Here is a 27,721-nt window from a genome sequence, read left to right as displayed (position 1 = left end):
AGCCCCATGGACATTTGGGTAGTCTGTAATATAATCCCATTAATGAGGTCATACATTTCTTATTTCTCGGTTCTATCCATAGTGCCTCATTGGACGAGTTCTCCAGTCTGTCCTGACTGAGCACTGTTGTGACCTTTTCCCTGAGCTCTGCCTTTCCTACAATACCCCTTGCATTGAAATACACACAGCTCAGAGTTGTTAGAGCCACCATGCTCAACCTTTCAATTCCTGACTTTGTATATAAGCTTAGTAACATCTTTCTCCACAACCGCTCCAATATCTGTTCTGGCACTCGGGTTCCCATCTCTCTACAACTCTAGATTAACACTCCCCCCACCACCCCCTATTCAGCATTAGCCAATCTGCGCCTGGACCACAGCTCTCCATAGCCCTGCCATCCACGTACCTATCCAAGTTTCTCTTAAGTGTTGAAATCAACCCCACAGCCACCACTTCTGCTGGCCGCTGGTTCCACACTCTCACCACTCTCTGAGTGAAGAAGTTCCCCACTTGTCCCCCTAGCCATCCCTTCTGTACAGGTCCGATCTTCACTGGAAAAGAGTCCAATGATCCAAAGATCTGATGCCCTCCCTCCTGCACCATCTCCTTAGCCATGCGTTAAACTGTAGGACCTTCTAATTTCTGGTCTCACCAGCACGTGGCACAGGTAGCAATCCTGAGATCACTACCCTGGAGGTCCTGCCCTTTCACTTAGCACCTAACTCTTTGAACTCACTTTGCAGAGCCTTGTCCTACCCATCTCATTGGTACCTACTTGGACCACCACCTCTGGCTGCTCACCCTCTCGCTGTGGTCTTGATCTAAGATGTCCCTGGCCCTGGCACCCAGGAGGCAACATACCATCCGGGAATCTCACACAATTCATCCATGTACCTTTCTAAGTGTCTCCTAAGTATACCCAATGACTTGGCCTCAACAGCTGTCTGTGGCAACAAGTTCCACAGATACACCACCCTCTGGCTAAAGAAATTCCTCCTCGGCTCTGTTCTAAATGGACGTCCCTCTATTCTGAGGCTGTGTCCTCTGGTCCTTGACTCTCTCACTAATAGACACATCCTCTCCACGTCCACTCTATCTATGGCAGCGCCGTAGCTTAGCGTTTAAACCAGTGCTCATGGTTCAATTGCCTCCCCTGTTTGTAATGAGTTTGTACGTTCTCCCCATGAGCATGTGGTTTCCTCCCACATTCAATTACACACTGATCAGTGAGTTGTGGGTGTGCTGTGTTAGTGCCAGAAGCACGGTAGCTCTCAGCTCACCCACAGGCCCTGATGGTCATTGACACAAGTAACATAATTCAGTGATTGTTTTGATGTACATCTGCCAAATAAAGCTAATCTTTATCTAGGCCTTCAAATATCACTCCACTCTTTAAGAAGGGAAAGAGGCAGAAGAAATGAAATTATAGGCCAGTTAGCCTGACCTCAGTGGTTGGGAAGATGTTGGAGTCCATTATTAGGGATGAGGCTCAGGGTACTTGGAGGCACACAATAAAATAGGCCAGAGTCAGTATGGTTTTCTAAAGAACAAACCTTGCCTGACTAATCTGTTGGAATTTTTTGAGGAAGTAACAAGAATAGACAAAGGAGAGTCAGTGGATGTTGTTTACTTGGATTTTCAGAAGGCCTTTGACAAGAAGCTGCACGTGAGACTGCTAAACAAGAGTCCATGGTATTGCAGGAAAGGTACTAACATGGACAGAAGATTGGCTGAAAGGCAGGAGACAAAGTGTAGGATTAAAGGGAGCCTTTTCTGACTGACTGTTGGTGACTAGTGGTGTTCCACAAGGATCAGTGTGGGGCCACTTCTTTTCACATCATATGTCAATGATTTGGATAAATTGATGGCTTTGTGTCCAAGTTTGCAGATGATACAAAGAGAGGTGGAGGGGCAGGTAGTGTTGAGGAAGTAGGGAGTCTGCAGAAGGACTTAGGCAGATTGAGAGAATTAGCAAAGAAGTGGCAGATGGAATACAGTGTCAGGAAGTGTATGGTCATGCACTTTGGTAGGAGAAATGAAAGAGTAGACTATTTTCTAAATGGAGAGAAAATACAAAAACCTGAGGCGCAAAGGGACTTGGGAGTCTTTGTGCGGGATTCCCTAAAGGTTAATTTGTACATTGAGTCTGTGGTGAGGAAGGCAAATGCAATGTTAAAATTCATTTTGAGAGGACTAGGGTATAAAAGCAAGGATGTCATGCTGAGGCTTGATCAGACTTCTGTTAGACTGCCCTTGGAATGTTGTGAGCAGTTTTTGGGTCCTTATCTAAGAAAAGATGTGCTGATATTGGAGAGGGTTCAGAGGAAGGTCAAGAGAATGATTTTGGGAATGGAAGGGTTAACGTGCGGGGTTTTAGCTGGATCTGGGCCTGTACTCATTGGAGGTTATAAGAATGAGAGGGGGCGGATCTCACTGAAACCTATTGAATATTGAAAGGCCTAGATAGAGTGAATGTGGAGAGGATGTTTCCTATGGTGGGGAGTCTAGGACTCAGAATAGATGGACGTCCATTTAGAGCAGAGATGAGGAGGAATTTCTTCAGCCAGAGGGTGATGAATCTGTGGAATTCATTGCCACAGACGGTTATGGAGGCCAAGCCATTGAGTAAATTTAAAGTGGAGGTTCTTGATACGTCAGGGAGTCAAAACATTACAGGGAGAAGGAAGGAGAATGGGGTTGAGAGGTGTAATTAATCAGCCATAATGGAATGGTGGAGCAGACTCGATGGGCTGAATGGCCTAACATTACTCCTTTGAGTTGTGGTCCTGTGGTCTAATATTTAGCAGGTATATTCGAGAGACCAGGCAACTAGCCCCATGTTGAGCCCCAGGCTGGCAGGCAGAGAGGTAGTGGGGGGTAGCAATGGGCTGGGGGTCTGAGTCATTCAGAAGTCAGCTGCCACAACAATCTTTGGAAACAGCGCTGTGTTAACGCTCACCTCCAGCTCTGTGCCTCTGAGATGATTTCACTCATTAGTGGCGTACACACAGACCCACCGCTAATCCTCTTAGGTTAAAGCCCTTGATCCACCGGCAGTGTGTAGACCTGCTACCTGCATGGGGCCCTCCGTTTACTGACAACATAATTCAGCTTTATAAATAAAGATCGACTGGTCTCTCTCAGACTCACTGACACATGGTGAAATTTGATGTTGTGCCGTACAGTCCAACACATGAAGAAATTACTGTAAATTACAACAAGAAATGTGAAAAGGGAGCAGAAGGTGAGAAGTCCATGGGTTCATGATCTGTTCAGGAATCTGATGGCAGCTGGGAAGAAGCTGTTCCTGAAACATTATATGTGGGTCTTCAGGCTTCTATACCTCCTCCCTGATGGTATTAGTGAGAAGAGAGCATATCCTGGATGGGGGGGGGTCCTTCAAGATGGATGCTGCCTTGTTGAGGCATTGCCTATTGAAGATGGGGAGGGCTGGGCCTGTGATGGAGCTGGCCCCACCACACTCTGCAGGCTTGTGCGACCCCGTGCTTTGTAATCTCCTTACCAGGTGGCGATGCCACCAGTCAGAATTTTCTCCGTGATATATCTGTAGCAAATTGTGAGAGTCTTTGGAATTGGGTAATGATGCAAGGGGTTAAAATCTGCAGTTGATAATCAAGTCTGTTTGAAGATGAAGCCGTGGACCTGACAGCCCCAGAGCTCACTCAGCAGCCACTAATGACCTGGGCTCCCTCCAGCCAGTTTCCTACATCAGACAACAGCCGCTGTGCAGACGGGCAGGGCAGGAGCTTCAAACGAAGCCCGTCTGCTCAATCCCGTGAGTTGTGGTTGTCTCCGGCACACCACCCCCCCCCCCCCTCCCCCCGTGGGGGTCGATGTCCCCCATCTCCAGAGTCGAGCAGGAGATCCACCCAGGGCAGCCCCCACACACAGGGCAAAGGGGCTCGTCTTTATCGAGAGCACCAGCCCGGGGACAAGCACAGGCACCCAGGGGAAACCCTGGCTCAGTACACCCAGCACATAGCGGATCTACACCCACCACCCAGGGGAACCCATAACTCACCACACGGGTGAGTTGTACCGAGCACCCAGGGGACCTACATGCGCAAGCCCCAACATAGAATGAGGAACCCCTTCATCAGGCACCTTCGCTCTGCTCGCCACCAGAGGCAGGATGGTGGCCACCCATTTCAGGTTGGCTTCCCATTCCCATTCTGACACGCCTCCTCGACTCCCACAATGAGGCCACTCCCAGGTTGGAGGAGCAACACCTCATGTTCCGTCGGGTAGCCTCCAACCTGATGGCAGAATATTGATCCCTCCAACTTCTGGACGTCTACCATTAACTGAGAGGTCCGTGGACCCCAGATCTGGAACCCCTGCTTACGTGGTGAGGGTGGGGCTCAGGTGAATATGGGTCCAACGCAGTAAATTGGGACCCACTAGCTGGGCGCAGTGGTCAGCACAGACCAGTTGGGCCGAAGGGCCCGTGTCAGTGCTGTGACTTCACAGTTCTATGGTGTTTAGACATCCATGCCATGGAGAAACACTTTCTTCTGTCTCCCTTATCTACGCCCCTCTTAATTTTGTACACCTCCACAGGAGGTATATGTACACCTCAGGAGCAGAATTGGGCCCATTGAGCCTGCTCCAATATGCTTCGAGATTCAAAGTTTCGAAGCACGTTTATTATCAAAGAATGTATAAATTATACAACCTTGAGATTTGTTTGCTCACAGGCAGTCGCAAAGCAAGGAACATGAAAGAACCCAATTTAACAACATGGAGGGCAGATTTCAGAGCCTCAGTACCATGGAGAGAGGAGTGAGTATTGAGAGAGAGCAAACGAAATTGGCCCTCGCCTCCGATCCCAACACCCTGTCTTTCCAGTCTACCTGGGCCAGTGTTCACTGCCCTCTGGCTAAAGAAATCCCTCCCCATCTCTGTTCCACAGGGACGTGCTTCTATTCTGAAGCTGTGCCCTCTGGTACAAGACTCCCCCGCTATAGGAAACATCCTCTCCACATCCACTCTATCTAGCCTTTCAATATTTAATAGGTCTCAATGAGATTCCGTCCTCGGTCCTATAACCCTCCGCCTTCTCCACTCCGGCCACTCCTCAGGAAGGGACAGTTTGCTCCCTCGCCGTTATATCAAGGACGACAAGGAGCTGCAGCTCCAGAATCATGAACAATATTTACATCAGGAAGAAGGACATGACCCAGCATTTACAGGATCTTCCTGTGCATGGACTGCTTTCCCCAGAGTGGCTGCTTCATGCAAAGGGCTCACTCGGATGTAACATTCCTTTTGCTATTCCGAGGAGGAAGCTTCAGAAATGCAAACACGAATATTACTGCGTCTCGGACTGAATACACACCAGTCTCTTCTGAAGAAAATGACAGCAATCTCACCTCCTCACTCAATCAGCAAATATGTTTATGCTCTCATGAATTTTATCTGACGGGAATTACTGAGATTACGGCTCCCTCTTTAATAGAAGGTCACAATCGTAGATCAGTGAAACAAACATAAGTACCAGTATTCTATTCAAACTCGAGGAAATCTGAAAAAGACTCCATCAGGACCCAAATCACTTCAGTAAACCTCAATGTGACCCAGGTCACTCCAATAAACCTCAATGTGACCCACATCACTCCAATAGACTCCAATGTGACCCACATCACTCCAATAGACTCCAATATGACCCACATCACTCCAATAGACTCCAATGTGACCCACATCACTCCAATAGACTCCAATATGACCCACATCACTCCAATAAACCTCAATGTGACCCACATCACTACAATAAACCTCAATGTGACCCACATCACTACAATAGACTCCAATGTGACCCACATCACTACAATAGACCTCAATGTGACCCACATCACTCCAATAGACTCCAATGTGACCCACATCACTACAATAGACCTCAATGTGACCCACATCACTCCAATAGACTCCAATGTGACCCACATCACTACAATAAACCTCAATGGGACCCACATCACTCCAATAGACTCCAATGTGACCCACATCACTACAATAAACCTCAATGGGACCCACATCACTCCAATAGACTCCAATGTGACCCACATCACTACAATAAACCTCAATGGGACCCACATCACTCCAATAGACTCCAATGTGACCCACATCACTACAATAGACTCCAATATGACCCACATCACTCCAATAGACTCCAATGTGACCCACATCACTACAATAGACCTCAATGTGACCCACATCACTCCAATAGACTCCAATGTGACCCACATCACTACAATAGACCTCAATGTGACCCACATCACTCCAATAGACTCCAATGTGACCCACATCACTACAATAAACCTCAATGGGACCCACATCACTCCAATAGACTCCAATGGGACCCAGGTCCCTCTAATAGACTCCAATGGGACCCACATCACTCCAATAAACCTCAATGTGACCCAAGTAACTCCAATCGACTCCAATGTGATCCACATCACTCCAATAGACTCCAATGGGACCCAAGTCACTTTAATGGGACCTACATCATTCCAGTAGACCCCAGTACAGCTAAAGGTATGCCAGTGGACTCGAGTGAGACCCAATGCAATCCAGTGGGGGCTCAGGTCACTCCAGTGGGGACCAAGGCATTCCAATGGATTCCAGTGGAACCAAAGGCACTACATAGGACTCCTGTAGGGTTCAAGGTACTCCAGTGGACCAGTGGGACGTTAGGCACTCCATTGTGGCCCTAGGCACATCACATGGGTCCAAACAGTCCAGCAGACTCCATTGGGCCTAAAGCACTCCAGCAGACTCCGGTTGGGGCTGAGTTCGCTCCAGTGGATTCCGTGGGGACCCAGGACACTCCAGAAGACTCCAGTGGCAACCAAGGCACACCAGGGCGATGCAATGGGCTCCAGTGTTTTCTCTTCCCATTGTGGAGAATCGCATTGCATCATTTTCTTCCCATTGATTCCCATCATCGGGAACTCTGCCCTATTCATCCCTGCTGGAAAAAGTCCCACCTCCTCACTCACTCCCAGACCAAATTCCTTTCGACTCGCTGTTTGTATGGAGAGTGCCAGTGGAATTCCTTCGCTCTGGAGATTGGACTGTGTGCTTTGTATCCCTGAGTAACACTGACCCTGGGTTCAGCACTGACATCAGCCTCTGGAAACGAACAGCGGAAGTGATGGATGTGGGTTGAATTAGAACATTTCAGAGAAGTTTGTGTAAATATGTGGATGGGAGGGTTATGGTCCAGGTGTGGGGTGATGGGACTAGACAGAGTAACCATTTAGCATTAACTAGATGGGCTGAAGGGCCTGTTTCTGTGCTGTAGTGCTCTATGATTCCTCGACCTCTTAGCTTTCCACCTATCACTACTGAGCCTCCATCTCAATCCCCTCTACCCCCCCTCCACTCTCACAGCTCCATCAGCCCATCCCTCCGCCATCCCAACTGATCCCACCTCCCAGGTCCTGCCTCAACCCTCCCTCTCACTTCTGTGTCTTTCCTCTGCAATCTCATCCCTTTGTGTCTGACCCACTGAGTTCTTTTAGAGATTGTAGGATATTTTTAAGGCATGTTGTAATGCCAATATTTTAATATTCATTCCTTGTCTTTCCTGATTCAGCAGCTCCAATAGACTCCAATGGGACCCAGGTATCCACAACTAACAAAGGCGCTGTATATGTGTTTAATAGAGTCAGGGAAGAGTCTTAGAAAAATATAGCACAGAAATAGACCCTTCGGCCCATCTAGTCTGCACTAGACCATTTAACCAGCTGACTCCCATCAACCTGCACCGGGTCCATACCCTTTCCATCCATGTAGTTATACAAGCTTCTCTTAATTGTTGAAATCGAGCTCTCATGCACCATTTGTGTTGGCAGCTTGTTATAAGAAATGACTGTATTAGTTTAATATAAAGAATAAACAAAAACAGAAAAATGGTAATGAACTCGTAAAAAAGACAAAATAATACTAGAAACAAATCACTAGGTCACCCCACACAATATACTGCTGGAGGGAATCACAAGTGTCCAACAGCTTTTCCAGACCCTTTGCCTGCCCCTCCCCTGCCCCCCTGTCTCCCCCTCTCCCTGCCCCTCTGCCTGCCCCTCTCCCTCCCCCTCTCCCTGCCCCTCTGCCTGTCCCTCTGCCTTCCCATCTCCCTGCCCCTCTGCCTGCCCCCTCCCTCCCCCTCTCCCTGCCCCTCTGCCTGCCCGTCTCCCTGCCCCTCTGCCCACCCCTCTGCCTGCCCCCTCCCTCCCCCTCTCCCTGCCCCTCTGCCTTCCCGTCTCCCTGCCCCTCTGCCTTCCCGTCTCCCTGCCCCTCTGCCTCCCCCTCTCCCTGCCCCTCTCCCTCGCCCTCTGCCTGCCCCTCTGCCTTCCCATCTCCCTGCCCCTCTCCCTCCCCCTCTGCCTTCCCATCTCCCTCCCCCTCTGCCTTCCCATCTCCCTGCCCCTCTGCCTACCCCTCTCGATGTCCATACCTTTATCTCTCACTCTTAGCACTAATCATCATCCATCCTAAGAGAAGAGTTCTACTTGTATCCAGAAATTGCCTCTTTTATACCTTCAAAGACCCTTTACTCTCATACATTCCCAGACAGAAAAGCTTTTCACCATTATCCTGTGGACTAGCACTCACGCTAAGTAACCAAACCCCGGCTGTGCACTGATTTCCATGCGCTTTCTCAACACATTCTCACATCCCAGGTTAACACCATTTTGTTTTACAAACCTCCATTTTGTATTGCACATTTTAGCGTATACCAAGGAGGCATCACGTTTACCTCTTCCCCGGGCTTGTACTCCTGAGTGCAGGAGAACGCTCTCACCGCAAAATAAAAATCCTCTTGAGGCTTAGCGTCTCCTCTGTTCATGATGTGCCTTGTCGTATGATGTGGGCATTCATGGTCTTCCCGTGACCATGATTGTTCTTGGCAAACTTTTTCACAGAAGTGGTTTGCCATCACCTTCCTCTGGGCAGTACCTTTACAAGATGGGTGTCGTCAGCGGTTATCAATACTCTTCAGAGACTGTCTGCCTGGCGTCAGTGGTTGCATAACCAGGAATTGTGATGTGCACCGGCTGCTCATACGACCATCCACCACCTGCTCCCGTGGCTTCACGTGACCTCAATTGGTGGGGGAGGTGACACACCTTGCCCGAGGGTGACCTGCAGGCTAGCGGAGGCAAGGAGCACCTCACCCCTCCTTTGGCAGAGACACCTCTCCACCCCACCACCCAAGTGTGCCTAGAACTGGAGTTAAAATAAGGGGCAGCCTTTAAAGGGATGAGGAGAAATGTCTGCCAGACTGTACTGAAACTTTCCAGGAAGTCTGTAGGGCTCTGTCACTGAGTACAGTCAAGGCAGTGATAGATCTTCAGATGGAAACAAGTCGATGGATATCGGGTTGACACAAGAAAATGTTGCTGTGATAAAAGATCAGGACTCTTAAACATTAACAGGATTAGATAGTGTCAACACAGATTTGTGTACTGAAAATCATGTTCCACAAATCTCTTTCTTCGAGGATGTAACTGGTGGAGTAGATAAGGAACATCTAACAGTGGTTGTGTTTGGATTTTCAAACTGCTTTTGATAGTACTGTGTAAAAGATGAATGTGTGAAATTAAAACACGTGGGATTGGCATAGATCAGGTGACAGAAGGAAAACAGAGCAGGAATAAACAGACCTTTATCAGCTCCCAGGCAGGGGTGTTGCAGTGATCAGAGCCCAAGTCCCAGCGAGTCATAATGTCCTCGTGTTTGCAGGGCAATATCTGAAGTATGAATCAATGGTTTGGGTGAGAGAGCTCAGTATAATCAGTATTGATAAGGGTATAATGCTGAGGGGTGGGTCAGGAGTAAGATGTGCGAAGAAAGAATCGGTGGCATTGGAGAGGAACCAGGGGAAGTTCGCAAGAATGATTCCGGGAATGAAAGGGTAAATGTACGAGGATCGTCTGATGGCTCTGGGCCTGTGTACACTGGAGTTTGGAAAATGAAGGGGTGGGGATCTCATGGAAACATACCGAATACTGAAAGCCCTAGATAGAGTGGACATGGAGAGGATGTTTCCGATAGTGGGGGAGTCCAGCACCAGAGAACACAGCCTCAGAATAGATGGACATCCATTTAGATCAGGGTGAGGAGGAATTTGTTCAGCCAGAGGGTGATGAATCTGTAGAATTCATTGCCATAGACAGCTGTGAAGGGCAAGTGTTTGGGTACAGAACATAGAACAGCACGACAACACACCCTCCTGCCCGTGATGTTGTGACAACCTTTCAGCCCACTCTAAGATCAATCTAACCCTTCCCTCCCACATAGTCCTGCATCTTTCTATCATCCAAGAGACTCTTAACTGTCCCTAATGTATCTGCCTCTTCCACCACCCCCGTCACTGCATTCCACACACCCACCACTCTGTGTAGAAAAAACTTACCGCTGACATCCCCCCTACACTTTCCTCCAATTACCTCTAAAATGATGCCCCTGGTATTAGCATTTAGGTATATTTAAAGCAGCGGTTGATAGGATCTTGATTAGTCAGGGCGTCGAAGGTTATTGGGAGAAGGCAGGAGAGTGGGGTTGAGAGGGATAATAAATCAGCCACGGTGGAATGGCGGAGCAGACTCAATGGTCTGAATGCTGTAATTCTGCTCCTGTGTTTAATGGAGTTGATATATCTAAGTTTGTAACAGTGAAACTGATTGGGATCATGAGTTTTTAGAGGGTTCAAAGCAATCTAGATACACTGAAAGGATAAATCCATGACAGATGCATATTCAGGTGAATAAAAGTGAAGTTATCTACTTCGACAGGAAAAAAAGCGCAAAAAGACACATATTACTGGAATGGTGAGAGATTGGGTAGCCCCTTGTACACCAGTCACTGAAAACAGACGTGTGCTGCAGGAAGGAGTGAAGGGGGGGGGTGGGGAGTTGTTTCTAGGTCTTCGATCCAGAGGTTTTGAGAACAAGAGCAAGTATGTCTTGCTGCAGTTGTACAGTGAATGAAAATGAAATGTCTGCAGGTGCAGAGTGCTGGAGGAACTCGGCAAGGCAGGCATCTTCAGCTGGAACGACTCACTGAGTTCCTTCAGCATTTACTGTGTGCTGCCGGAGATTTCCAGCATCTGCCGAACCTCCTGTCAGAAACAGGTTTATTATCACTGACGTATCAATGGGTCATTTATTATCAAAGTATACAACGCTGAAATTCTTCTTCTCCAGATAACCATGAAACCGAGAACGAAAAGAAAAGCCCCCAAATCCCTCCTCCCCACACAAACAAATGAACAAGTTTGGAACAGGCACATCAACTTCCAAATCTCCCTCCCTCAAACACAAAAATAAACGAGAAAGAGCGGGCAAGAAACACAGAATGTAAAGCAACCATAATACTGAAGAAGTCCACAGTCCAAGTCCACATCCAGAATGCAGAAAACCTGGGGAACATTCTCCCTCTCCATAGCAGAGCGATCTCACCAGCCATGAAAAGGCAGAGTCCGCTCTCCAGCAGCAGAGCAATCCCCTGCGATGAAAAGGCAGGCGGCCGGCATTTTAATCTTCATTGCTTTAATCGGCGAAATGGAGCCGAACATCGGCTCTCAGCCTTCTTGCCACGAGTGTCGTGGAATTTCCTGTTTTGCAGCAGCATAAACTATACTATAAATTATAGTAAGAAATGTGCCGTATATAAAATTTTAAATTAGCACAGAAAGAGAGAATAACAATAATGGGGTAGTGTTCATGGGTTCATGGTCCGTTCAGAAATCTGATGGCAGAGAGGAAGAAGCTGTTGGTAAAACGTTCTGTGTGGGTCTTCAGGCTTCTGTACCTCCTCCCTGATATAATGAGGAGAGGGCATGTCCCGGGCGGTGAAGGTCCTTCATGATGGATGCTGCCTGTTGAGCTGTTGCCTTTCGAAGATGACCTCAGCGGTGGGGAGGACAGCTGCCCAGCAGCCCATGACAGAACTGGCTGAGTTTACAATCCTCTGCAGCTTTTTGTGTCATCACCCCTCCGTAGCAGGCAGCGATGCAACCAGTTCGAGTGCTCTACACAGTACAGCTGCAGTAATTTACTGGAGTCTTTAGTGACAGACCAAATCTCTTTAAACTCCAAGTGAAATATGGCTGCTGGTGTGCCCTCTTGTGTCTAACAGCCCAGTGATGCTGGAAATCAGAAATAAATTGGAAGAATGGGGATGCTTTAGAGTAGATTTACCGGGATGCTGCCTGGATTAGAGGGCATGTCTAATTAGGACCGGTTCAGTGAGCTGGAGCTTTCCTCTCTGGAGTGAAGGAAGTTGAAAAGTGACTTGACAGAGGTGTACAAGATGATAAAAGGTGTCAATCGTGCGAACACCCAGTGCCTTTTATCCAGGGCGGAAATGGGTAATATGAGAGGGCACAATTTTAAGGTGATTGGAGGGAAGTACGGGGGTGGGGGGGATGTCAGAGGTAAGTATTTTACATAAAGAGTGGTGGCTGTGTGGAACACCTTGCCAGGGTTGGTGGTGGAGGCAGATACATTAAGGACATTTTATGAAACTCTTAGGGATACGGATGATAGCAAAATGGAGGACTATGTGGGAGGGAAGGGTTAGATTGATCTTGGGGTAGGTTAAAAAGTCAGCACAACATTGTGGGCTGAAGGGCCTGTACTATGCTGTAATATTCTACGTTCTATGTTCTCTCCCAAGAAGGGCAGCCGCTGTGCTCCTCTCCCTGGTGGGAAACGTGTTACCACTACCTCGCTTGTTCATCACGCCCGTGAGTGCCCCATCACCAACCGCTGTCACACCCAGTCCCCTCTGTCCCCATGACACATCATCCGTTCCCTCCCATCGCTTCATCCACCTTCAAGCTCATCATAATTTCCAACTGTTCACAGCTCCAATCAAAGGAAATGGACCTGAACGTTTGCGTTGTCTCCCCCCCCACACCCTTCCCCACAGGTGCTGCCCGACCTGCTGAGTATATTCCAGTTTTTGTTCCACATTCCCTTTCCAGTGTTTTAGAGTGTGTAGAGAGTAGTCTCATCACTGGGGTCAGTGACCTTGGAGAGGCAGACCAGGTCAGGAAAGGGCGGATTAGGCCATGAAAGGGCAGATTAGGCCAGGAAAGGGCAGATTAGGTCAGGAAAGGGCAGACTAGATCAGGAAAAGGCAGACCAGGCCAGGAAAGGGCAGATTAGGCCAGGAAAGGGCAGATTAGGTCAGGAAAGGGCTGATTAGATCAGGAAAGGGCAGATTAGATCAGGCTAGATTTCCTCCCTCAAGGACACTCCCTTCTATTGATTCATCTCACTGTGGGCCTAATGGCCTGTACTGTGCTGTAATGGTTTATGTTCTAGAACCAGCAAATTCTGGAGACACTCAGCAGGGCAGACAGTGTCTGTGGAGAGAGAAACAGAGTTATGATTTCAAATCAAAGGATAGGTTTAAACAGTCGAGGAGGCAGGAAGAATGGGTAAGACAAAGGAAGTATCTGAGTTAGAGTGAGATCTCTGATCCCCTCCAACACCTCCCTTCAGGCAGAAGGTACAAAAGCACATATCACCAAATTCAAGGACAGTTTCTACCGCACAGTTATAAGACGGCTGTCTGACACTGTTGTAATGTTATTTTACTGCCCGTTACACCGTTGGCATTGAGGGCAGCAGTGAAGGTCCTCCATCTTTGCCTGTCGTATTCCCAGGTTCCCTCATCGAGTCAGTAGCTTCCTCTCGGTTTTCACTACTGTCAGCCATGGGTGGAGACCAGGTGATTACCACCACACTCAGGTGTAGAAGGATTCTTCATTGCTGTTTTCATAACAGTTTTATTTGACCAGATGGGGTGTTAGACCTAAGCTGGCCCCCTTAACCTGGGGGACTGGTGGGACCCTCATGGTCTGGCCTCTACCCTTTGACCTGTTTGGCATGGGTGACCACACCAGGAGCCAAAGCCTCCAGCCAGCATAGCTCTCCGGGTCACTGAGGCATGCCAGCCTCCAAACCCAATGACAAGGTTGTGGTCCTCTTGGACGGACGCTGATGTAAGTCAGCACAGTGGCGTAGTGGTTATGTAAAGCTATCACAGCGAAGCTGCAAGATCAGGACTCCATTCACGCTGCCGCCTCCGAGGAGTTTGTACGTTCTCTCCGTTACCGTGTGGGTTTCCTCCGGGTTCTCTGCTTTCCTCCCATGTTCCAAGGACATGGTGAATGCACTGAATAGTGCGAGGGTCCAACAGTCGTTATTAACCGGACTGTCACTGTGTCCCTCCCCTCTCTCTCAGGGTGAGGGGCCTCGTCCCTTCGTCCCTCCCCTCTCACTCAGGGTGACGGGCCTCGTCCCTTCGTCCCTCACCTCTCACTCAGGGTGAGGGGTCTCGTCCCTCCCCTCTCACTCAGGGTGAGGGGCCTTGTCCCTCCGTTCTCACTCAGGGTGAGGGGCCTCGTCCCTTCGTCCCTCCTCTCTCACTCAGGGTGAGGGGTCTCGTCCCTCCCCTCTCAGGGTGAGGGGCCTTGTCCCTCCCCTCTCACTCAGGGTGAGGGGCCTCGTCCCTCCGTTCTCACTCAGTGTGAGGGTCCTCGTCCCTCCCCTCTCTCTCAGGGTGAGGGGCCTCGTCCCTCCCCTTTTTCTCAGGGTGAGGGGTCTCGTCCTTCCCCTCTCACTCAGGGCGAGGGGCCTTGTCCCTCCCCTCTCACTCAGGGCGAGGGGCCTCGTCCCTCCCCTCTTTCTCAGGGTGAGGGTCCTTATCCCACCCTGTGTCCTGAGCCAGACATGCCAGCCCTGGCTACAGTGAAGCACCGACAGAATGTCATGTCACACTGTCAGAGGGATCCCTGCGGAAAGACCCGAACTTGGAGCAGGAGCAGGAGCAGGAGCCCGCCTCAGGAGGGTTATCCCGAACCTGCCTCACGAGCCGGAGTTCTGTCTGTCTGAGCAGCCAGTCCCAAGGTGGCAGCGTCTGAGACCATCAGACAGGATCAGATATCAGACCGTTCAGTCCATTGTGTCTGCGTTGCCATTCCATCGTGGGTCATTTTGTCAGGATTTTATCATTTTATGAGGAGACTGACAGGGAGGGCTATAGTTATGGGAATTGATGGGAGAGGGTTAGAGTTACGGGGGAGATTGACGGGGAGGGCTATAGTTATGGGAGGAGACTCGGGAGAAGTTTATAGTTACAGAGGAAGACCAATAGTGGGAGGGGTGTAGTTAAAGGGTGAGCTGACAGTGAGGTTGTAGTTATGGGGTTGACTGACAGTGAGGTAGTAGTTATGGGGTTGACTGACAGTAAGGTAGTTATTGGGTGAACTGATGGTGTGGTTGTAGTTATGGGGTTGTCTGACAGTGAGGTTGTAGTTAAGGGGAAGATTGACAGGGTTTATATCTCAGTGGGGAAAGGGGGATTGACGGGGGGGGGTTATACAGTATTGTGCAAAAGTCTTGGGCAAATGTATAAATCCTGGATGGCTGAGACTTTTGCACAGTACTGTGGTGATTCCATTTATTTACTGAGGTACAGCACGGAACAGGCCCTTCTGGCCTTTGAGTAACACTGCCCAGCAATCCCCCCATTTAATGGTAGCATAATTACAGGACAATTTACAATCACCAATTAACCTGCCAACCGGTACAGCTTTGGCATGTGGGAGGAAACCAGAGCACCCGGAGGAAACCCACACCATCACGGGGAGACGTACAAACCCCTTACTGTATGTATTGCACTGTACTGCTGCCAAATAAAAACAGATTTCATGTCATATGTGAGTGATGATAAACCTGATTCTGATCTGGGTCTCTATTGTGGACTGAGAGTGGGAAGGGGGCAGGGAGAGGGGAATCACGGTTGGGAAAAGGTGAAGGGAGAGGGGAGGGAGTGGGAAGCACCAGAGAGACGTTCTGTAATGACCAATAAACCAATTGAATGGAATTAAATGGCCTTGCCTGGTGTCTGAGGGCTGGGTGTGAATGCACTCGTGCCTCCCACCCCCCGCCCCAGCACTCCTTCTCTGCCACCTGTCCCTCACCCCTCCCACTGCGCCCCACCCTCACCAATCACATTCTGTGTTCCCACCAGATTTACAAACTGCCTCTCCGCTCCACGTTGACAAATACGGTACTGTGCAAAAGTCTTAGGCACCCCAGCTGTGTACGTGCGGCTAATACTTTCACAACACTGTCGATATGGAGGGAATGCTTTTCTTTGGGAGCTGCCTCGAGTGTGGGGGTGTGGGGGGAAGGGTCAAGTGAAGGGGGAGAGCAAATCCCATTGCAGGGGATGAGGGGATCACTCTCCAACACCGAGCTGAGACACAGTGGGGCGGCATGGGGTGACGCCAGTGTAAGCAACCCACCCCAGCCTCAGTCCCTGACCACTCGTGAGCGCCTCAGCACGGACGCCCTGCGCGCAGTTATCGTACACCATTGGCACCGAGCTCGCTTCTCCTGACAAACACATCATCCATTACTGAATCCCCCGGCTCCAACAAAACAATTCCAGGCCCAGGGTAAAATATTTAGAGCCTGCAGGGCTCTGGGTGACAAACTCTACTCTCGCCGTCAGAGAGCCGATCAGGTTTTAAAGCTGGCCTAATCAGAGACAGCAGGAGAAGTCAGTAGACACGTCCCTCTGAGATCACGTAGCACAGAATTCAGCAGCAGAAAGCACGGACACTGATTCAGAGAGTAAATGATGAGAAAGCAGCAGAGTTGGCAGGTGTAATCTGTCTCCCAGTGATCAGCCTCCCCCCTCTCATTTGATTCAGTCTCTCTCCAGCTGAATTGTTTTTGAAATTCGATGATGAAAATTTTGGGTTTATTCAGTCGAAAGCCGATTCTATTGGGAGAGGAGCTGCATTCATCACAGGTGCAACACAGAGTGAAGCTCACTCTAGTCTACACCGTCCCATCACACACTCCCGGGGTCAGACACAGAGTGAATCTCCCTCCACACCGTCCCATCACACACTCCCGGGGTCAGACACAGAGTGAAGCTCCCTCCACACCGTCCCATCACACACTCCCGGGGTCAGACACAGAGTGAAACTCCCTCCACACCGTCCCATCACACACTCCCGGGGTCAGACACAGAGTGAAGCTCCCTCCACACCGTCCCATCACACACTCCCGGGGTCAGATAGAGTGAATCTCCCTCCACACCGTCCCATCACACACTCCCGGGGTCAGACACAGAGTGAAGCTCCCTCCACACCATCCCATCACACACTCCCAGGGTCAGACACAGAGAGAAGCTCCCTCATCACCATCCCATCACACACTCCCGGGGTCAGACACAGAGTGAATCTCCCTCATCACCATCCCATCACACACTCCCGGGGTCAGACACAGAGTGAAACTCCCTCCACACCATCCCATCACACACTCCCAGGCTCAGACACAGAGTGAAGCTCCCTCCACGCCGTCCCATCACATACTCCCGGGGTCAGATAGAGTGAATCTCCCTCCACACCATCCGATCACACACTCCCGGGGTTAGACACAGAGTGAAGCTCCCTCCACACCATCCCATCACACACTCCCGGGGTCAGATAGAGTGAATCTCCCTCCACACCGTCCAATCACACACTCCCGGGGTCAGACCCAGAGTGAAACTCCCTCCACACCGTCCCATCACACACTCCCGGGGTCAGACACAGAGTGAAACTCACTCCACACCGTCCCATCACACACTCCCGGGGTCAGACACAGAGTGAAGCTCCCTCCACGCCGTCCCATCACACACTCCCGGGGTCAGACAGAGAGTGAAATTCACTCCACACCATCCCATCACACACTCCCGGGGTCCCACACAGAGTGAAATTCACTCCACACTGTCCCATCACACACTCCCGGGGTCAAACACAGAGTGAAATTCACTCCACACCATCCCATCGCATAATTCCAGGTCCAGACACAGAGTGAAACTCACTCCACACCATCCCATCGCACAATTCCAGGGCCAGACACAGAGTGAAACTCCCTCCACACCGTCCCATCACACACTCCCGGGTCAGACACAGAGTGAAGCTCCCTCTACACCATCCCATCACACACTTCCGGGGTCAGACACAGAGTGAAACTCCCTCCACACCGTCCCATCACACACTCCCGGGGTCAGACACAGAGTGAAACTCCCTCCACACCGTCCCATCACACACTCCCGGGATCAGACACAGAGTGAATCTCCCTGCACACCATCCCATCACACACTTCTGGAGTCAGACACAGAGTGAATCTCCCTCCACACTGTCCCATCACACACTCCCGGGGTCAGACACAGAGTGAAGCTCCCTCCACACCATCCCATCACACGCTCCCGGGGTCAGACACAGAGTGAATCTCTCTCCACACTGTCCCATCACACACTTCCAGGGTCAGACACAGAGTGAAGCTCCCTCCACACTGTCCCATCACACACTTCCAGGGTCAGATATAGAGTGAAGCTCTCTCCACACTGTCCCATCACACACTCCCGTGGTTTGTAACTTGAAGGATAAACCAAGGTAGGAGTTACACGGTGAGAGATCGGGCACTGTGGAGTGTGGTGGAATGGATGGGTCTGCGAGTACAGATGCATAATTTCATGAAAGTGAAACCACAGGTTGTAAAGAAAGCTTTTGGAACACAGTTCTTCATAAGTCATAGTATTGAGTACAGGATTTGGAATGTTTTATTGAAATTGTACTTGAAGTTGCTGAGGCTTAATTTGAAGTCTTGTGTGCAGTTTTGGTCACCTACCTATAGGAAAGATATCAATAAGACTGAAAGAGTGCAGAGAAAATTTACAGGGATGTTGCCTGGACTTGAGGACCTGAGTTATAGCAAAAGGTTGAACAGGTTCGGATTTTATTCCCCTGGAGTGTAGGAGGATGAGGGAAGATTTGATAGAGGTGTACAAAAGTTATGAGGGGTATAAATAGGGTAAATACATGCAGGCTTTTTCCACTGAAGTTGGGTGCGACTAGAACTAGAGGTCATGGGTTAAGGGTGGAAGGTGAAATGTTTACAGACGGCCATTCACTCAGAGGGTGGTGAGAGTGTGGAACGAGCTGCCAGTGGAAGTGTTGGATGGGGCTTCAATCTCAACATTTAATATAAATTTGGTTCGGTACATGGATGGGAGGGGTACGTGGGACAGAGATCCGGGTGCAGGTCGATGGGACTAGCAGTATAGCATGTCTTAGAGGGGCTGAAGGGCCTGTTTCTGTGCTTCAGTGTTCTATGATTCTATGTTGATTTAAAAGGTGGCCCCCTGCAGGGTTACCCTGGGGTTCCCTGAGTCTCCAGGTATGACGCGGTGATGCCAGGGCCCACGCTCGCTCACACTCCCCTTGTGTTTGACCACCAGGTCAGTGGCACAATGTACAACACCGGACGGCACGTGTCCCTCCGGCTGGACAAGGAGCACCTGGTCAACGTCTCGGGCGGCCCCCTCACCTACAGCTACCGCTTGGAAGAGATCCGGCTGCACTTTGGCAGCGAGGACAGCCAGGGCTCGGAGCACCTGCTCAACGGACAGGCCTTTTCTGGAGAGGTGAGTCACCGGGGGAATCAGGCCCTTCAGCCCATCAAGTCTGTGCTGACCACCAGCCGTCCATTTATACTCATCCTACAATATTTCCACATCCCCATCAACTCTCCCGGAGTTTACACACTAACCTACCAACATGCACGTCGATGGGCTGAATGGTCTCCTATGGTCGCGGGGAATCATGGGGCAGCCGTATTCACTCTGCTGACGATAACATTACAGTGTATTGGGTGGCACGGTGGTATAGCGGTTCGCGCATCGCGGTACCTCCTCAGATCCTTCATTAGTCAGGGGGTTGAGTTCAAGAGCCATGAGGTAATGTTGCAGCTCTATAAACCCTGGTTGGACCATGCTTGTTCACTTCTGCTTGCCTCATTCTCGGAAGCCCCAGAGAAGGGGCAGAGGAGATTGACCAGGATGCTGCCTGGATTGGAGAGCATGTCTTATGGAGATAGGTTGAGTGAGCTAGGATTTTTCTCTGCAGAGTGAAGGAGGATGAGAAGTGACTTGATAGAGGGGTACAAGAAGATGAGAGACTTTTTGCCATGGCTAATACCAGGGGACATCAGTTTAAAGTATAGGGGAGATATCAGAGTTCAGTCTTTTTACACAGAGAGTGGTGGGTGAATGGGGTTGGTGATAGAGGCAGATACATTCTGCATATTTAAAAGTTAGATGGGCACATGGATGATAGAAAAATGGAGGGCTCTGTGGGAGGGACGGGTGAGACACGTCTTGGAGTACGTTTAAGGGTCAGCACTACATTGTGGGCCGAAGGGTCTGTACTGTTCCATGTTCTGTGCTCGATCACCAAGTGGTTTGAGAAGCAGCTCACCCCACAGTCTCTAATGAGGGTTGGATAAGGATACCATCCTCACACCAGAATGGGGAAAGACTAGTGTTATCTCTCCACCTTACGGTCGGTGTGTCTCCGCTGCATTTAGACTCCCGGCTCTTAATCCCCACAGGCAAATGAAGCCTTTAACCAGCACTCTGCTCGTCAGGAGACAAGCCCCCTCACCTCCAACCATGCACGCCATTGACCCGGGTGAACGAGCCATCCACCTTGCAGGCCATCCAGCCCATTCAGTCTGTACTATCCATTCCCGGCTGTCTGTCTCCAGAAACAGCAAGGAGCCAGGAAGCTCAGCCGGCTTGTTAAAGTATTTGCCTAACTAAAATTAAACTGTAACTGGTAACAATGCTGATTATTGATTACCATTTTCTTTATTCCTGTGTAAGCACCCTGGTTTAGTGCATAATGGCAAAGTTTGAGGCCCCCCCGCCCCCAGGTTGGCCGGGGCTCGACTGTGGATGATGCGTCCCAGCTGTCCACGTGATATACAAGCCTGGGCTGTACGACACGGAGAGCAGGCTGTTACCCATGCAGTCAACTCCACCTCTCCTCGCACCTGATGAATCTAAAGGAACCGCAGAGACAATACAGTCTGGCACCAGGAGTTGCCCGTCAGCGTTGAACTCAATGTAGCTCCAGAATTTTCCCGCGGGGTTTACTCCCGAAGCCTTCCCCATGAGTGGGTGTAGCCGCAAGGCAGTGGAGGTTTGAGATCAGAGTTTTCTTTCTCCTAGATAAACTGCTAGCCACGGCTGATGAGCACCATGTGGAAACCTGAAGCGATGACCAGTGGGGTACCACAGGGTTCAGTGCTGGGACTGCAGCTGTTTACAATATACATTAATGATTTAGATGAGGGAATTAAAAGTAACATTGGCAAATTTGCCGATGACACAAAGCTGGGTGGCAGTGTGAAATGTGAGGAGGATGTTATGAGAATGCAGGGTGACTTGGACAGGCTGGGTGAGTGGGCAGATGCATGGCAGATGCAGTTTAATGTGGATAAGTGTGAGGTTATCCACTTTGGTGGTAAGAACGGGAAGGCAGATTATTATCTAAATGGAGTCAAGTTAAGAAAAGGGGAAGTACAACGAGATCTAGGTGTTCTTGTACATCAGTCACTGAAAGCAAGCATGCAAGTACAGCAGGCAGTGAAGAAAGCTAATGGCATGCTGGCCTTCATAACAAGGGGAATTGAGTATAAGAGCAAAGAGGTCCTTCTGCAGCTGTACAGGGCCCTGGTGAGACCACACCTGGAGTACTGTGTGCAGTTTTGGTCTCCAAATTTGAGGAAGGACATTCTTGCTATTGAGGGAGTGCAGTGTAGGTTCACAAGGTTAATTCCCGGGATGGCGGGACTGTCATATGTTGAAAGATTGGAGCGACTGGGCTTGTATACTCTGGAATTTAGAAGGCTGAGAGGGGATCTTATTGAAACATATAAGATTATTAAGGGATTGGACACGCTGGAGGCAGGAAGCATGTTCCCGCTGATGGGTGAGTCCAGAACCAGAGGCCACAGTTTAAGAATAAGGGGTAGGCTATTTAGAATGGAGTTGAGGAAAAACTTTTTCACCCAGAGAGTGGTGGATATATGGAATGCTCTGCCCCAGAAGGCTGTGGAGGCCAAGTCTCTGGATGCTTTCAAGAAAGAGATGGATAGAGCTCTTGAAGATAGTGGAATCAAAGGTTATGGGGATAAGGCAGGAACTGGATACTGATTGTGGATGATCAGCCATGATTACAGTGAATGACGGTGCTGGCTCAAAGGGCCGAATGGCCTACTCCTGCACCTATTGTCTATTGTCTACTGACTGGTTTCAAGGCGCCTTTGCCCCTTCTCCTGTCAGTAGAAACGGTTCCGCCAGGTTTAGTAGCTAAGCCACACATGAAGGCCAGGAGCTGGACTTGGTTGTCAGAGGGTATTTGAGACACACGCCACTGGGAGCATTTAATAGTAGAGGGAGCTTCTCCCCATGACAACCCTCAGGAACCAGTAGCTGAATATTACATGATGAATGGCCCTGACAGCTGTTGCTTGATGCCAGAGTACTGTTTCTCAAACCTAATTTACCTACATACTTCAGCCAAGGTTCATTATAGATTATTTACCAGTAGCTTCAAGGAGTGTCAAGAATAGGACTCCACCTGTCATGAAAGTCAGCTGAAAGGCAGCTTACCGTGTGCTAAAAATATCTGTTGCTGAAGCTCGCCCCCGCTTGCAAAACACAACAGATTCTGCAGATGCTGGAGATCCAGAGCAACACAGACAGAGTGCTGGAGGAACTCAGCAGGTCAGGCAGCATCTGCAGGGGCGGGGGGGGGTGGAATGAACAGTCAACGCTTTGGGCTGAAACCCTTCATCAGGACTGGGAAGGAAGGGGGCAGAAACCAGAATAAGAAGGTGGGGAGAGGGGAAGGAGCACAGGTTGGCGGGTGACAGGTGAGACCGGGTGAGGGGGAAGGTGGGTGGGTGGGGGCTGAGGAAATAAGAAGCTGGGTGGTGATATGTGGATAGGGCAAGGGACGTCAAGAAGAAGGAATCTGGTGTGAGAGGAGAGTGGACCGTGTGGGAAAGGGAGGGAGGAGGGGAACCAGAGGGAGGTGAGGGACAGGTGAGAAGAAGAGAAGGGGTGAGGGGGGATCCAGAATGGGAGAGAAGTAGTCGTTTGAAAAGCAGCTTACTATGTGCTAAATGTCTGGTGCAGGAGTTCGCCATCTGTTCCCAAAACACAGGAGATCTTGCAGATGCTGGAAATTCAGAGCAACGCACACAAAGTGCTGGAGGAACTCAGCAGGCCAGGCAGCGTCTATGGAGATGAATAGACAGTCGACGTTTGGGCCCAAACCCTTCATCAAGACTGGGAAGGGAGCAGGTTCTAGTTGGGTTGTGTTGATCGGAGTGTCCTGTTTGCGGTTTCTTCACTGCTTAGTCTCCACTACAGTCCTTTGCCCATGACCTGAAGCAATGAGCAGATCGTTGGTACAGAACCCCCAAACCCAGCAGCTCTCCCCCAAGGACCCAGAACACCAGCAGCTCAAACTCAGAGCAGAGTCTATTGTGGCACATATCTAAATGACAGATAAAACTTATCTTTACACACATAGCATTCACCCGAACCCATACGTCTTTGGAATCTGGGAGGAAGCTGGAGCACCCGGAGGAAACTTATGCCATCATGGGGGGATCGTACAAACCCCTCACAGACAGTGGCGGGAATCGAAACCCAACCCCTTGTGCTGTACAGTGTTACATTAACTGCTACACCACCACGTCACATCACCTTTTGTTGACTGGAATGGCAAACAGCGATGTCAAAACAACCTTTAAACATCTGACATGTCCAGAAAAATAGATTGACATTTACATCATCATGCCTGGCCTCATGCTTAAAAACAACAGGGAACCAATTAAGCAGTCAGTGAAGTCTGTGCTTCAAACCTCGTTGCGTACAATATTTCTGAATGCTTTGTAGATCTACTGAAGCATGACTAAGGTGCAGATAATTGGCAAGGAAACATTGTTCGCCCCTCGGATCGGTTCATGAGCAAAGTGGTGTTGCGTTATTGGGATTCTGAAAGAGATCTCTGGCTCCATGTGGTCTGTTGGACAGCTCACCCTATATCCCTGTGCCGGAGTCAGACGCCAGCCCTACTCATTGCCTCACAGGGTGGGAGGGTGTGTGGAGGACATTCGGCCCATCACCAGCTGGGTTCAGAAAAGATTCATTGTATTACTGGACCTGGAGCGCCTGAGTTGTAAGGAGAGATTGGTGCCATGATAGTGTAGCAGTTAGCATGATGTTATTACAGGTCCGGGTGCTAGAGGTCGCACTTCAGTCCCAGTGTCCTCCATAAGGACTTTGTGCATGGAATGCACAAAATTTCTCCAGTGCTCCCACTGACCGAAGACGTAACGGTTAGCAGGTTAATTGATCATTGCAAATTGGGTTGTGATTAGCCTATGGTTGAATTATTGGGTTGCAGACGATGCCCCTCAAGTGGGCAGAATGGCTGGTTCACCAATATATAAGTAAAGGCTTTTCCCTGGTGTGGGTGACCTTGTACAGATCTATAAAATCAGGAGTACAACAGCTGATTTTGTACAGATCTATAAAATCAGGAGTACAACAGCTGATTTTGTACAGATCTATAAAATCAGGAGTATGACGGCTGATTTTATACAGACCTATAAAGTTGGCAGTTAAAACATCAATAATTTCAGATATACAGATGACACTGTGTTAATTGCAAGTATGGAGAAAGATCTACAAAACTTAATTAATATAATTGTTGAAGAAAGTGCAAAAGTGGGTCTATTTATCAATTGCAAAAAGACAGAATGTATGGGGATATCCAAAAAGAAGGAGAATCCTATCTGCAGGCTGAGAATAAACGGGGAAGACGTAAAACAAGTACAGAACTTTTGCTACTTAGGAAGTTGGGTGACATCAGATGGCAGGTGTGACATGGACATCAAAAGAAGAATAGGGATGGCAAAAGACACCTTTACGAGAATGAAGAGTATGCTGATCAATACTAAACTAGGCATGACAACCCTCCTCAGAGTACTGAAATGTTACATTTATCCAATTATGTTATATGGCTCAGAATGTTGGACAATATCTAGTAACATGAGAGGATGAATTGAAGCAGCAGAGATGTGGTTTTTGGGGAGGATGCAAAGAATATCATGGACGAAACGAATATCTAACGAGGATGTTATGAACAGAGCAAACACAAAAAGAGAAATAATGTATGAGATCATGAAAAGGCAACGTAACTTCATTGGACAGGTGATTAGGAAAGAGGAGTTAGAATGCACGGTAATTTTGGGAAAGATTGAAGGGAAGAAAGCAAGAGGAAGACAAAGACAAATGAAGCCAGAGGACTGGAAATGAATACCAATGAATTGATCCACTTGACCTGAAACAGGAGTGTGTGGGCCATGGCAGTCTAAGCTCAAACTGGGCACAGCACCTGATGATGATGATGATGATTTTTTCCAGTTTGCTTCCAGTTCCTTGTGCTGGAGAGGACATGAACAGGGAGATAGGGGATCTGAATGTGTGGCTGAGGAGCTGGTGCGGGGAGCAGGGATTTAGAGTCTCAGACCACTAGGATCTGTTTTGGGGCAAGGATGAATTGTACAAAAGAGACGGGTTGCACCTTAACAGACGAGGGACCAGCATTCTGGCAGGCAGGTTTGCCACTGCTACACGGGTGCGTTTAAACTAAATAGTGGGGGGGGAGGGGACGAACTGGAAACATAAGGATGGAGTTAAAGGGAAAGAGAGAATAAGAAAAGTTAAGAAAGACAGCAGAATTAACGGGGCAGAAAGCTCAGGAAGGGATCAGAGAGTATGGCCAAGTGCAACAGGAATCGATGTGAAAAGTGAGGGGAGTAATGGATTAAAAGTATTATATATGAATGCACGAAGTATAAGAAATAAAGTGGATGAGCTTGAGGCTCAGTTGGAAATTGGCAAGTATGATGTTGTAGGAATAACAGAGACATGGCTGCAAGAGGACCAGGGCTGGGAAATGAATATTCAAGAGTGTACGTCCTATCGAAAGGACAGACAGGTGGGCAGAGGGGGTGGGGTGGCTCTGTTGGTGAGGAATGAAATTCAGTCCCTTGCGAGGGGTGACATAGAATCAGGAGACGTAGAGTCAGTATGGATAGAACTGAGAAATTGTAAGGGGCAAAAAGACCTTAATGGGAGTTACCTAGGGGCCCCCAAAACAGTAGCCTGGATATAGGGTGCAAGTTGAATCAAGAGTTAAAATTGGCATGTTGCAAAGGTAATACTACGGTTGTTATGGGGGATTTCAACATGCAGGTAGACTGGGAAAATCAGGTTGGTACTGGACCCCAAGAAAGGGAGTTCGTGGACTGCCTCCGAGATGGATTCTTAGAGCAGCTTGTACTGGAGCCTACCAGAGAGAAGGCAATTCTGGATCTAGTGTTGTGTAATGAACCGGGTTTGATAAGGGAACTCGAGGTAAAGGAGCCATTAGGAGGTAGTGACCATAATATGATAAGTTTTAATCTACAATTTGAGAGGGAGAAGGGAAAATCGGAAGTGTCAGTATTGCAGTTGAACAAAGGGGACTATGGAGCCATGAGGGAGGAGCTGGCCAAAGTTGACTGGAAAGATACCCTAGTAGGGATGACAGTGGAACAACAATGGCTGGTATTTCTAGGAATAATACAGAAGATGCAGGATCAGTTCATTCCAAAGAGGAAGAAAGATTCTAAGGGGAGTAAGGGGCGACCGTGGCTGACAAGGGAAGTCAGGGACAGTATAAAAATAAAAGAGATGTATAACATAGCAAAGACGAGTGGGAAGCCAGAGGATTGGGAAAATTTTAAAGAGCAACAGAAGATAACTAAAAAGGCAATATGGGGAGAAAAGATGAGGTACGAAGGCAAGCTAGCCAAGAATATAACGGAGGATAGTAAAAGCTTCTTTAGGTATGTGAAGACGAAAAAATTAGTTAAGACCAAAATTGAGCCCTTGAAGACGGAAACGGGTGAAATTATTATGGGGAACAAGGAAATGGCAGACGAGCTGAACAGGTACTTTGGATCTGTCTTCACTAGGGAAGACACAAACAATCGCCCAGATGTAATAGTGGCCAGAGGACCCAGGGTAACAGGAACTGAAGGAAATTCACATTAGGCAGAAAATGGTGTTGGGTAAACTGATGGGACTGAAGGTTGATAAATCCCCAGGGCCTGATGGTCTGCACCCCAGGGTACTTAAAGGAGGTGGCTCTAGAAATCGTGGACACATTGGTAATTATTTTCCAATGTTCTATAGATTCAGGGTCACTTCCTGTGGATTGGAGGGTAGCAAATGTTATCCCATTTTTTAAGAAAGGAGGGAAGAGAGAAAACAGGGAATTTTAGACCAGTTAGCCTGACATCAGTGGTGGGGAAGATGCTGGAGTCAATTATAAAAGTTGAAATTGCGGCATATTTGGATAGCAGTAACAGGATCGGCCCGAGTCAGCATGGATTTACGAAGGGGAAATCATCCTTGACTAATCTTCTGGAATTTTTTGAGGATGTAACTAGGAAAATGGACAAGGGACAGCCCGTGGATATAGTGTACCTGGACTTTCAGAAAGCCTTTGATAAGGTCCCACATAGGAGATTAGTGGGCAAAATTAGAGCACGTCGTATTGGGGGTAGGGTACTGACGGGGATAGAAAATTGGTTGGCAGACAGGAAACAAAGAGTAGGGATTAACGGGTCCCTTTCAGAATGGCAGGCAGTGACTAGTGGGGTACCGCAAGGCTCGATGCTGGGACCGCAGCTATTTACAATGTACA

At 49.0% G+C, this 27,721-nt stretch overlaps 1 protein-coding gene across 1 annotated transcript in view; it reads left to right on the top strand.

Moving 5' to 3' along the window:
* Positions 1–27,721, top strand: part of ca10a (carbonic anhydrase Xa) — a 253,379-nt gene that overhangs the window by 199,387 nt on the left and 26,271 nt on the right. The window contains exon 4 of the mRNA XM_063030859.1: positions 19,342–19,527. Coding sequence (XP_062886929.1) covers positions 19,342–19,527 — 186 coding nt within the window. The remainder of the gene's footprint in view (positions 1–19,341; positions 19,528–27,721) is intronic.

Source organism: Mobula hypostoma, chromosome 22 (genome assembly GCF_963921235.1).
Source record: "Mobula hypostoma chromosome 22, sMobHyp1.1, whole genome shotgun sequence".
NCBI lineage: Eukaryota > Metazoa > Chordata > Chondrichthyes > Myliobatiformes > Myliobatidae > Mobula > Mobula hypostoma.
This window is presented reverse-complemented; position numbering and strand designations above follow the sequence as displayed.